Source organism: Podarcis bocagei (genome assembly GCF_964188305.1).
Source record: "Podarcis bocagei genome assembly, chromosome: 5".
NCBI lineage: Eukaryota > Metazoa > Chordata > Lepidosauria > Squamata > Lacertidae > Podarcis > Podarcis bocagei.
Window position 1 is genome coordinate 37,951,340 of NC_138129.1, and position 13,336 is coordinate 37,964,675.

At 40.9% G+C, this 13,336-nt stretch overlaps 1 protein-coding gene across 1 annotated transcript in view; it reads left to right on the forward strand.

Annotated features, from left to right (window-relative positions):
- ST7L (suppression of tumorigenicity 7 like) overlaps nucleotides 1-13,336 on the forward strand; it is a 42,497-nt gene that overhangs the window by 13,391 nt on the left and 15,770 nt on the right. Inside the window, exons 8-11 of the mRNA XM_081195189.1 lie at nucleotides 1,051-1,148; nucleotides 2,447-2,561; nucleotides 4,699-4,771; nucleotides 5,013-5,115. Of these exons, the coding sequence (XP_081051315.1) occupies nucleotides 1,051-1,148; nucleotides 2,447-2,561; nucleotides 4,699-4,771; nucleotides 5,013-5,115 (389 nt within the window). The remainder of the gene's footprint in view (nucleotides 1-1,050; nucleotides 1,149-2,446; nucleotides 2,562-4,698; nucleotides 4,772-5,012; nucleotides 5,116-13,336) is intronic.

Consider the following 13,336-nt stretch of genomic DNA (forward strand, 5'->3'; position numbering starts at 1 on the left):
GTGCTTGGTCATGCATGAATCTACAGAAGCACTAGAAAACTTTAATGCTGCAGGATTAAAATCTACATGAACACAAAAATTAAAAGTACACATACTGTAAGTACAGGCAGCAGTTGTACAAGCTACATTTTAATTTCAGAAAGTGCTGAATGTTTTGCACTGCAATTCTATATGTGTCTAAACAGAAGTAAGCTGAACTGAATACAATGGGACTCACTTTCAGTTAAGTGTGTAAAGGATAAGGCTTTAGCCTTATTTTAAAATATTATGAGAATATTTTTAAATATTCTGGTCACAGAAGGAGATTTGCACTCTAGGAAAGAGGTCATTCTATTCACAGATCAGCAACACGATACAGTTCTATATTAACTACATTGAAGTTAGCAGGGCTGTGGGAAATAATGTTTTACCTTTGGTATTTTACCTTTGGTGGGTTCATCCTTCTACCAACAGCTCATCCTTTTTGCTTTTTCTAGCAAGTCTCTGTCAATAGCTCAAGGTTACAATATCATTCTCTCTCTTTATATTTCTCTCTCTTGCTGCCTTGTGCCATGGAATGTGGTGTCTTAATTTTGAGGCCACAAACAAGTTGTCAAACTTCAGTTTATTATTACAATGGAACAGCAAATATGTGCTGAAGCTATGAATATGTTGTTTGGATGAAAGGGTGTTAGAGGGTTTCTTGTCCCACATCCTTGGATGTGGTGGCTTGAGGAAATAGTTGGATTCCTTGTGCTTCATATTAAGTCAGTGTTTGGCACATCACATTGTCTGTGCCCCTCCCTTTCTATTTTCTCAGGATATAATGTTCCCTCCATTTTGCAGACTCAGATGGATAAATGTTGATTGACTCATGTGTGTTTTCAAAAAAAGTCACTTTGTGATTTTATGGGTGTGTTCTGTGGTTTAACCCTCAACCTTCTCAATATATTTGTGGACAGGGAGAGCAGGACGGATCTCCTACAACATATGCAGAAATGAATGCCTGGGTTAGAAAATGTGTGATAATTTAGTTTTTACGTATTTGATGTAGTCTCTCTTTTTCCCTAGGAAGAGACACCAATGTACTGGTTTATGTGAAAAGGAGACTAGCTATGTGTGCAAGGAAGCTTGGAAGAATTAAAGAAGCAGTAAAAATGATGAGAGATGTAAGTTATCCAGACTTCAATCCTATACCCACTTACCTGGGAGGACATAAGAAGAACTTGCTGGATCAGGCCAATGGCCCAACTAGTCCAGTAACTTCTTCTCACAGTGGCCAGCCAGATGCCTCTGGGAAACTGGCAGGCAGGATTTGAGCACAAGAGCATTCTCTCATCCTGTAGTTTCCAGTAGCTAGTACTCAGAATCAGTATTGCTGCTTCCAGTTGTAGCTCATCATGGCTAGTGGCTGAATTTAAGTCAACAGCACTTACTTCTGAGTAGATGTGTATAGCAGTGATGAGGAACATGTCATGCCATCTGCCCCCCCCCCCCCGCATATCATTTATGATGTCAGGTCCAGAGCAGGAATGATCAGGAGTCTTAAAAGGGGTGCTGATTGTCCCATGACTTGTTTTCAGTGCCTGTTAAATTTGGCACCAGATGAAAGTCCCACTGGGATTGGTTCCACTTGGAAGCTACTGAATGGAGCTAAACTCTTTTCAAAGTGAGGTTTGAAATCAGTGCTCTTTGGCTGTTTGGGTCAACTTAGCAATTCCTTTGCAGAATGGCTTGAGTTCAATCTGTGCTGCAAAGGAAAAATGGGTCAGTTTCACTTTGTATAGGAAAAGCAGCACCTGTGATTTCAAGATATGAGTGGAATGTACAATCCTTTGTGTTTGGTTTTGGAAACCATGAGTTTACTACCAAGTCTGTTAACCTAGATTGTAAACTTAGGTACATTTACTTGGTGGTAGATCTCATTGAGGGACGCAGGTGGCGCTGTGGTCTAAACCACTGAGCCTCTTGGGCTTGCCAATCGGAAGGTCGGTGGTTCGAACCCCCACGACGGGGTGAGTTCCCGTTTCTCGGTCCCAGCTCCTGCCAGCCTAGCAGTTCGAAAGCACACCAAAAAGTGCAAGTAGATAAATAGGTACAGCTCTGGCGGGAAGGTAAATGGTGTTTCCATGTGCTGCTCTGGTTTCGCCAGAAGCGGCTTGGTCATGCTGGCCACATGACCCAGAAAAACTGTCTGCGGACAAATGCTTGCTCCCTCAGCCTGTAAAGTGAGATGAGCGCCGCAACCCCAGAGTCGTCTGCGACTGGACTTAACTGTTAGGGGTTCTTTACCTTTACCTTTTTAGATCTCAATGAGTTCATTGGGTTAGTGTGTGTAATTCATTTTAATTCGTAAAGTCAAATTTAATGCATTTTTACTTAGTGGAGTAAACATGCATAAGACTTGGCTGCAAGGTAGAAACTTGTGTAGCCTAATTTATTCTCTCCTCCCGGCTCCTATTTACAGTTAATGAAAGAGTTTCCTCTCCTAAGTGTATTGAATATACATGAAAACCTCCTAGAATCACTTCTGGAACTACAGGCTTATGCTGATGTCCAGGCAGTTCTAGCAAAGTATGATGGTAAGAATATATAAATGTCACTGTGTGCTAGATGCATGTTGCAGTGTGTGCTTGAATAAAATATTCATGAATCACTAGGCCCCTTCCCTCTTGGGGTCCAAGGCCTCCCATGATTAGCAGTCATTTTTCAAATAACTCAGCAGAGTAGATGGGTGGTGCCTGAAAATCAACACAGACATCTGCTCACCTTGATTTGTATCTTATCTTGGACCTTGGGCAGTTGATATAAATTGGATGAAATTATTTTATTTGTTAAACTTTTAAATTGCCATTTATCCAATCAAAATCCCAGGGGTGTTTGCAAAATACTATTTTTTTTAACTTATTGCGTTGTTTGGATTTTATTATGCTAGTTAGGTTGTAATCCAGCTGGTGAAAGGCTATTTATCTATATAATTCATTTAAAAAATAGTAACACTTCCCCAAATATTTAAAGAAGATATCATTTAAGCAAGACATATTATTTTTTTCTAGTTGCTCTTTTCACTCCAGAGAGCCTAGGGCTTGCTGATCAGAAGGTCAGCGGTTCGAATCCCCAAGATGGGGTGAGCTCCCATTGCTCAGTCCCTGCTCCTGCCAACCTAGCAGTTCGAAAGCACGTCAAAGTGCAAGTAGATAAATAGGTACCGCTCTGGTGGGAAGGTAAACGGCATTTCTGTGCACTGCTCTGGTTTGCCAGAAGTGGTTTAGCCATGTTGGCCACATGACCTGGAAGCTGTACCCCGGCTCCCTCGGCTCCCAATAAAGCGAGATGAGCGCCGCAACCCCAGAGTCGTCCGTGACTGGACCTAATGGTCAGGGGTCCCTTTACCTTTACCTTTTTATGTTAACTTTTTACATTATAATTGAGTAATATATCCTGTCACTAGTATGTTATATTGATGTTTATATATATATATATCAGTTAGCAGAAGAGACTAATTACTTCTTTATGTTCTCAAAGCTACACCACTTTTTCTGTGGTGCATCTCTCTGCAAAGGATTTCAGGTCAAAAAACTATAATGCCCTTCAACTTCAGTGCCAGATTTGCCACATTTTCTGTGAGAGGTGCTCTAAAGGAGTTTTTCCTAACAGTTCTTCCTCTAGGACTGCATAGTGCTTAGTTGCTTTTCAGCATACCATGGAACACATACATAAAATGTAAGAAGAGTTTCATGTAAACTCTGAACAGTGATATTAAAACTAATTATCATGTTTCTGATGAAGTTAAGGGTGGGAACACAGTTCAGTGGGTGTCAGATTCACTCCTTGTCCCCTCCAGCAATGGGTGTTCAAGATTCAAGATGCTGAAAAGCTGCTGTGATTCAGATGCAATGCTGGAGCTAGATGGAGCCATTGCTTTAACTCAGAATATATTGCAGATTCTTACACTTGATAGCTAAGTATTTTTTAAAAAGTTAAAAAGTAGATAGTGGCTAAAACTGCCCATTAACATGGAATTGGGGGGCGGGGGATTTGAAGGTGGCGGGAGGCATTTTAGAATGTGTTAATAGATTGCTTTAACCTGGTTTTATGACATTAGTGATGTTGAAGACTTGCCAGAAACAATACATGATTCTGAACATTGCTGTGTGGCAACCAGCCCAAAATTTTGATCCTCTCATTTGGGAAAAGGAGGAAGAGAAGTAGTAGCTAGGAAGAGTAACTTCGTGGGAATTTGTGGTGATGACAGTAAGGAAAGAGGTGATTAGGAGAAAAGAGGAAGGAATGGGACCTAGGGTTGAGATTGTACAGGAAAGAAAGATGAGTGACAGAGAATATATGGAACAGAAGAGGTTATCCCACATTCTGTTGCTGTGGGCACATGGGTGTTGGGGGCATATGTTTTTATGAGCCACATCAATGGCCATGGTCCTTTAGTCATCTTGGAATTCTCAGAAATAAGAAGCTACAGACACTTTGGAGCCATGATCCAAAGCAGCAGACATTTGACACATGTACAAGAGAGTAAGATGCATAGCCGTGTCTTTCTCTGTAGTTTCCTCCCCTGAGCTCTCACACAAGGCAAGTAAACTTAGTCTGAAACATTGCCTTTTCCTTTGTGGTAGCTTTAAAGTACCTCCCTCTTCTTGAAGGGTGTGGTTTTGAAATGTTTCTCACTTTAGAATGTAAATACAACAATTTATTGTTTCATAGACATCAGCCTTCCAAAATCAGCAGCGATATGTTACACAGCAGCACTCTTAAAGGCCAGAGCAGTTTCAGATAGGTAAGTGAAATATTTCAGATTCAGATGTAAAGTGATAAACTCTTCATTCTTCCTGCAAGCAAATAATTTTGCATCTGGCAACTGCAAGTAGTGCTTTTGCTTTGCTGGATTAAGCTCTGGCCCAGCTAATTTGAGCTTTTGCTTAAAATTTTTATTTTCAATCAGCACAGCTTAAAAAAAAAGCTAGATTATCCTTTGCCTCAGTTTGAGTAACTTGACAAACTTTTGAATGTTGCTGCAGATTCTCTCCAGAAACAGCCTCTAGAAGAGGACTTAGTACAGCAGAGATTAATGCTGTAGAGGCAATTCACAGAGCAGTTGAATTTAATCCTCATGTTCCAAAGGTAAGTGTTTGTCCGCGTGCATGCATACACACACACACACACACACACACACACACACACACAAAGCAAAAGGCAAGCCAACTAAAACAGGTGATTATTTTAAGAACTTCTCTACATACACCATATTCAGTGTAGAACTACACAGTATGACCAGCATTCTGTCTTATGAGGCAGATATAGCAGGCACTTGGGTAAAATCACTTTTAAACACATGGGCTCTGAAACAAGGGGTAAACTCAGTTGGGAGAATAGTGATCTCTGGAGTGGGAGTGTCTTCATGGAGGCACTTCCTGCACTGATTTCCACCCGCATCTCTAGCATTCACATTTTCTCGGGCACACATAGGTTTGAGAGCATACATTTGCTAAAATATCATAAGACAGAAGTACAGGGTTGTTGTTTTTAGCTCTTCAGAGTTCTGTCACACATTGACACCATGTTTTCTGCAACACCTAACAATTCATAATTGTTAATCTCAAATGCTTGCAGCCCAAAAGCATTTTTGCATGACAGAGTTTCAGAGAGATTAGTGTCCTTATAATTGGTTTCATGCTGAGAGATTATGTAGTTTGTATGTTTGTTGGCAAATTTGTTGTTCCTGGTGCTACTATTTGATTGTTATCTTCAAATAGGAACAGTGCATTTTCCATTCATTGGTGGTTCTGGTGCTGTCAAATGCTCTCTATTGCCTGTTTTTGTTTTAAGATAGGCACTGCAACCTCCAGCCTGCCACAATATTCTCCCTCTCCTATGTGTCTCCTAACTAGAGCCATCCCATTTGGATTATTTGTTTATATTTGACAAAAGCAGACTTATTTCCTAATCCAGGCATAGGCAAACTCGGCCCTCCAGATGTTTTGAGACTACATCCCTGACCACTGGTCCTGTTAGGTAGGGATGATGGGAGTTGTAGTCCCAAAACATCTGGAGGGCCGAGTTTGCCTATGCCTGTCCTAATCCTTCCTTCACCATTCAATGAATTCTTTACTTTAGCCATCACTGAGAAGGACTCTGTTTTTTATTGGTCTCTCATAGCACTTCTGAGGTCCTCGGCCTCACTCACACTGCACTTCTTGACTTGTGTGTTCAGATCTCAGCTGTTCTTGTTGATTTTCTGAAATCACAGTTGCTGGTAAAGTTCTGCAAATGCTGTTAATACTAGCAGGAGGATCCTAATCAGTCTGTCCTGAAGTGAATCATGGAGCCCTTGGGGATGGTAGGGTTAGGAAGAACACATGGGGAGGGTGTAATGTCACAAGACTGGCAGGGAGAGTGGGGGAATCAGAGAAGGGGGTAACAGAAGAGGGAGCAGTTGTATTGCACTGCTGGCAAAGAGATAAACAATGGTGTGTAAAGTGTGGTATGTGTGTTTCTGTAGAGTTGTCTTGAGTTAAGGATGTGTGGCTGAGCTAGGTGTATGTACAAGAAAGAGTGAGTGTGGGATAGCTATGCCTGATTTGGTTTTGACCGTGCTGAGGCAGTATGGCCCTCAGATTGAAAATAAAGTTCACCACCTCTGATCTAGGGAGACTAGGAATCTCATGTTTTCCTCTAGCCCTTTTAAAAAAGGATTTCACGGTTCTGAGCTCACTGTCTTTCTAGTTCAGTGTCTTTTCACCCCCCTGCTATTATTTATTTTCAATTTTATTTGTTTTAAAGATGTATGGAAATTGTTATCTGATTTAATTGTTCTGTTTGTAAAACCACTTTGTGTTCTGTTTTGAAAGGTACCATAAATCTAAATAGAAATATATAAACCATTTCAGCTTCTGTAATACCAAGCATTCACCTCTGTGTTTCTGCTGGCTGCTTTTGAGCTCCTGAGTTGATAAATATGTTGGCTGATCAAGGTAGTCCTTAGGATCTCCTGCTAAACAGACTCTACTTGCTTCCCCAGCCATAATTTTCCATACAGAGGGAGATAATATATTTTAACCTCCTTAGGGTGGGCACTTGTTTACCTTAATGAAACATTCAAAGACCATGAAATAGTATGCTGTCCTAGAGCATGATTTTGTTTTCTGATTGGTAGAAGCATGTTGACTAAATTTCCAACCTAATATAATTCCCTTCTAAGTAGGGTAGTGAATGTGGTGCCCTCCATATATTGTTGGACTACAACTCTCATCATTCCAGACAATTGACCATGCTGGCTGGGGCTGATGGGAGTTGTAGTTCAAAAACATCTAAGAAGCACCATGTTGGCTACCTCTGTCCTAAGATAAGAGACAATGTTTGAGCTTGTTTAAACATAACTAAGAAAAAGCAATGAGTTGGTGCCGCTTGTTGTCAAGGCATGATTTAATATGAGCTCAAAGGGTCATTTAAGGTCCCTGTTTAGATATGGATTCCAGAAAAATAGAACACAGTGGACCCCTCTGTTTATTCTTGAATTCACACAGCCCATACAAATGTGTTAATATATATCCCTATTACTTTGATTTCCAAGCAAACATTGCACAAGTTGACACCTTATAGATTAGTAAAAATAAGAAGAAAATCGATGAAAGTGTAGGGTAAACAGGACCACAAATAATCCCAGAGATTGCAAGCCTCCTTAGGGAGATTCACCTACCACTTTGAGAACCATGGGAACAGAACAACTATTCAGGAAATAATGATCATATCAGGATTTTTTGGGACAATTTCATCTGTAGACAGTCAGAACTATAGCATATTGTACTAGAACTAAGTTAAAAATAACTCCTCTAGGGAAGAACGTGTTTTTTGCATGCTTTTATTTGTTTTTTCCAAAGAGTCAATTGTTAATGGACCACTTTCTTTGTCTAATAGGAAGTGAAAGCTTTTTCTAAATGGCTGAAATTTAGGATTTTGTCCAGTTGAAAACTAGATGTATCAGATAAGTGAGACAATAAGAAACAGATGGGTTCTCAGAAAGATATTTGAGTAAGTGTTTTAGTTCCATCCTTTTGTTTGTGACTATTGCTAGCTCTAAATGAACCTGTAAACCATTCTACATACAGTGGGTTTGATCCTTCTCCGTTTGAATATAGTGCTTTCCCATGCAGGAATACCCATAGGATAAGGATGGTTTCTGCTTTGAAGAAAGATGTTGTCCTTTAATGGGGACCATTTTTTCTTAGAAGCAGGGCCTATTGGGGCTTGAAACTGTTCCTATGGAAGGCATTTCTTTGGTCTTGTGCAAACTAATTGGAGGAGACTGGAAGGATATCTTGCTGCTCCTCCAGATACCTTGTTTTCATCCCCGAACCTTGCTCCTCACACATCCCTGGGGATCCACCCTCCTGTCAAAAGTGGCCCACAAAGGGGTGGCCACTTTAGAATCTGGCCTGCTGAGCCAAAGTTGTTCTCACTCCTGAATTACAGCTTCTCTTGACAGATGGTTGACCAGCTTCTGACCAGATGCCTCCAGTGAAGCTAGTGCCTACCAGCTCCCCAGACAGCCTATTCCACTGTCAAATGGCTCGTAACAGTTAGGAAGCTTCTTCTAATGTTTTGCTGAAATGCGCTTCCCAGCAGTTTCCAGACTTTTATTACATCTCACTTTTAGTATTCAGATCTTTCAACTGCTCTTCATAGAGCTTGGTTTTCAGACCGCCTCACCATGCTGGCTGGACATTCACCAGTCCTTCTTAAATGTGGCACCCAGAACTGAACCCACTACTCCAGATTTGACCGGACTAGCAAAGAGTGGAACTATTTTCCCATGTGGTCTGGACTTTGTATAGTGCAGTTGCGGCACACACACATTTTACTTGCGCAAATTCAATTATGCACTCTTGGCTTTTGAGGAAGCAGCAGCCTTCCCAACCATGGTTGCAGCAGAGGTGACAGCTCCAAAATGAGTGAAATGAGTGGGGAAGCTGTAGAGGCAGATGGGAGAAGAAGAAGAAGAAATGTTGAGCTGCTGGCTGGACAGAGAGAGGCTGACAGAGCTGCAGGCAAAACAAACCCCTAAAATTGGAACTGAGCCACATTTCTGCCTGCCTCTCTCCCTGTCTGCTTTTCTCTCCCTTTTCGCATCTGAAGGAACCAAGCTTCCCCCCACCTTTCTTGCAGCCTAGGGAGCCAGTGCAGGGTCTTCTGCACAGGATTTCCCCCACTTCCAGCAGGCAGCTTTTTCTCTGTGTGCGATTTTGTGTATGTGCTGTGTAGAATGTAGTTCTCACATGAGTGCCCTGGAACGTAGTGCTTACTGTACTGTTAATGAAATGTAAGACTGTCTTACAGTTGCATGCACTACCAGCTCACTACCAGCTCATTTTACTGTAAACTTGGCAGGATAATTGTAAATCCTGACAGCAAAATTGAACCTCATAAACTGAAAAAGAGCTTTTTGTCATGCCTTTCTGAGCTTCCATAAGTGCCTCTTCATGCAACACTGAGGACTGATTTTTGCCCTTAGTCTTTTTGCAGACAATATACATGACATTTATGAACATATTCTTTTGCAGAACATGTGGCTTACTGGGCACATTGGTGCTGATCAGTGTTAAGGGATTATGCTTTGAATTTGTTCTGCTGGCAAAATATAAACTTTAATATAATATTGTACAAATGCTTCACTGTTCTAGATAGTGCAATTTGTTTATTTCAATTGAACTGTTCATTATAACAAATTTTAAGTGTTCTCAATATCTGAGACTGGGATGACCAGCATGGTCCCCTCCATATATTGTACTCCACCTCCCATCACTCACAGCCAATATGACCGGTGGTTAGCAATGATGAGAGTTCTAGTTCACAGCATCTGGAAGTCGCTACATAAATATTATCTCTTAGCTATGTTGTCTAATATTTCTAATATTAGAAACTTACAATGATTATGTTTAATTTGCTTGTGTAGCTACACAAGTGCTAGGTAAAATAGTGACTTAAAAAGAAAATTAAAACATCCATGAGGTTAATTCAGATAACCTGAAACATAAATGTTTAAGCTGATGTAATTGACTAATTTCTTATCCCGACCAAATTCTGTTTCCAAGACAGATTTTAAAAGCATTTTATTTTCGTGTCATATGGAACAATTAAAGCCTTCCTACCACACTCGTAAAGTGTATATCACCCAATGGGATGAGCCTAGATGGGAGACTCCCCCCCCCCGGCCCAACTTTCTCCTAAATGAGTGTATACAGTTGGAATTTCAACCAGCTCTATACATTCCTGACACTGATGATATATGGCCCTTGCAGTCTTGATAGTGGAAGGATGGCTTATCCCCAGACCTAATCCTCCTCTGATAATCGGGACGTCCAAATGGTTCTTTCCTTGAAGGTCTGAATTTATCCATCCAGTCTTCTGTCTGCCTGTCCAGTCTGATAGAATGTGCACTGAGAGAGCTAATTGCTGAGAGAATTTGCTGCTTGCCTGCATGACTGATCAAGAGCACAGCAAGTTCATTTCAGACAGTCTCAGACAGATTTTGCTTCATCCTCTGCCTTTAGGGGGAGAAGATTATGATGTCTTATCATTATCTAAGAGTTAGGTGTCTCTTCAATTGCCTCAGAACTGCTGTATCCTTAAGGAGTTTAATATGTCTGTACCATCTTTTTGTGTTGTCCTGACTAGCTCTGTGTGTTGTCAAGAAAATTAGCGCTTCGTGTTATCCATAATTCTATCTTCCTTTCTGGTCATGCTTTCTTTCAGATTTCATTATTTGTATTGGTGCAACTTCCAGCTGACAAGGAGCTGGGGAGAATGGTGTGCCAGCAGTGTTAGATACAGGCACAGCTTCTTTAGATTAAGGAAGAGTCAAGTTCTGGAATATATTGTGTCTATGGTTTTCAATTTAAGCAATAACAGGCTTGCTTGACTGCTTGGTTTGTGTGTGTGTGTGTGTGTGTGTGTGTGTGTGTGTGTGCATTCCCACCCCTGCTACCTGAGTTTCCAGGGAATGTATTTTCAATCTTATAGTTAAGCATGAATCTGAAATAACAAATGCTTGTTTTAGATGTGCATTTTTTCTTGGTCAAAACTAAAGTTTCAAGATGAGTGGTCCTGTGCATATCTACTCATAAATAAATCTCATTGATTCAAATGGATCTTCTGGAATTCCAAAACTTCTTTTATCAAACCTTAGTTGCCTTATAAAATTTGTATAGCACTTTTCACCAGACGCTCTCAAAGTGTTTTCCAACAGTACTGAAAGCTACAGTTATTAAAATGAAATACAATTAAAGCAAAGCAAATATTACAACACTAGAGTGTTGTAAAATTCCAAAGATTTGGGAGAGGTGCAAGTTTGAACTGTACAGTGGAAAACCGTAAGTGATTATTCTGTCCATACCGTTGAGCAAGGTTTCAGAGTCAAGGTACAATCACAGAGAAGGCCCACAAGACTCATAGGTGGGACTGCAAATAAGGCACTCTCAACTGATTTTGGAGCCCAAGCTGGTTAATATGGAGAGAGGCACTTCAAGTCATTCAGGGCTTTAACATACTAATAACACTTTAAATTGTAGTAGCCAGTGAAGCTCCTGCAGAATAGGTGTAATAAGCCTTGGAGCACCTGTTAAAACTTTAGATGCAGCTGTATGTAGAGTGTATTACAGTAATCCAACTGGGAGATTACTAGAACATGTAAAACTAGCTGGGATATTTTGATCCAGGAATCTAGAAGAGGCAAAATACACATTTTCCCAGCACAAGGACCACCCACCAACAGTGTTTTCACGACGTCAGGGTTCAGTTTATTGGCCTTCATCCAGCTAATTACTACCTTCAGACACTGGTTCAGCACAGACATGGCTATATCTAGTTTAGACAGTACTGAAATACATTGCTGAATGTCATCTGCATGTTGATGGCACTGAGTTCCAAACTCTCTGTTGATGTGACCTAATGACTTCATATAGATATTTAAATAGCATTGGGAACAAAAATAAGGATTGCAGAACTTGGGGCTAAGCCAAACTCAGCTCTTTGGAAGCAGCCCTATAGGTAGGTCTGGGATCACTGTAACACTGTGATCCCAACCCACCAAGTTACTCCAGGAGTATAACATGGTTGATGGTATCAAAATCCACTAAGAGTTCAAGGAGAAGCAACAGGGTAACACTTCCATTTCTCTCCTAAAGCAAGTTATCAGCCACAGCCGTCTCTGTGCCAAAACCAGACCTGGGACTCAGCTACATTTGTAAAGATAAAGCACTTTATATGCATTATAACACTGTGACACCAGATGGCAATGTGGAGTCCTGTCTTTCGCCAATGGGATTCCCTTGTATGAAGTTTACAACAAGTTTGACTGAAACACTTTTTCGATGTGTCTAGATTCAGCCCTGGTGCTGAATTAAATGGGACGAGATAATTGCTTTTCCTTTTAGTATGTCTGAAATTGCATGGCCACAAGTCTCTTGAGCATCTTGCTCAGAAAGGGATGTTAGTGACTGAGTAGTGGTTTAGATCCTCATGATCTAGGTGTGATGATGTACCCCTTCCATTCAATATGACAAGGAACACTCCCTGCTACAAGGAGGCATCTACCACACTTAAGATTACCTCAACCATCTTTGACAGAAAGGCTGTTGAGCAGTAGGTGGTACACCAGCACGATCACTGTTCAGTTTCTCTGGCAGTACAAACCCTCCAAACTGGCACCCAAGTACACTTGTTTTTTTGGGGAAATGGGTGTCTTTTTTTGGAAATGACAGCAACACAACTCTCTCTCTCTCTCTCTCTCTCTCTCTCTCTCTCTCTCTCTCTGTGTGTGTGTGTGTGTGAGAGAGAGAGAGAGAGAGAGAGAGAAACAGGTTCTGCATGCCAAATTTGCAACTAAAATACTTTCAGCATGCCATCTCCCCCTCCCCCCCATACGAAAGCAAATAGCTAAACAAGTGCTTTAGAACTAGCTATTTTTCTGCAGTTTCCACTTATTTATCTTATGCGTCTGCATGGCATAATGTAGAAAGACAGGCAGATTTAACCCCCTGAGCTGGAGAGTTCACAATTAGTGATTGAGAGGCTAATATAGTTGAAGCTTGACCATTGTTGCAACTTTCCCCCTGCCTTATTTAAGAAATCTATCTCAACACCAAACTAGTTACTGAAGACCATCAGGGGTCATGTCAGAGGTCAGATATTTGAGACCATTTTCCCACAATGGCTCTCCAGAAGTGATCCCTTACTGTGTTAAAAAAAAATTGTCAAAGAGGATTAAATGGGATTAGTAAGAATATTACCCTCCCAGAAGTAGCCCCAAGACACAAAATGAAGAACCTAGTGAAGCAGTAAATGCACT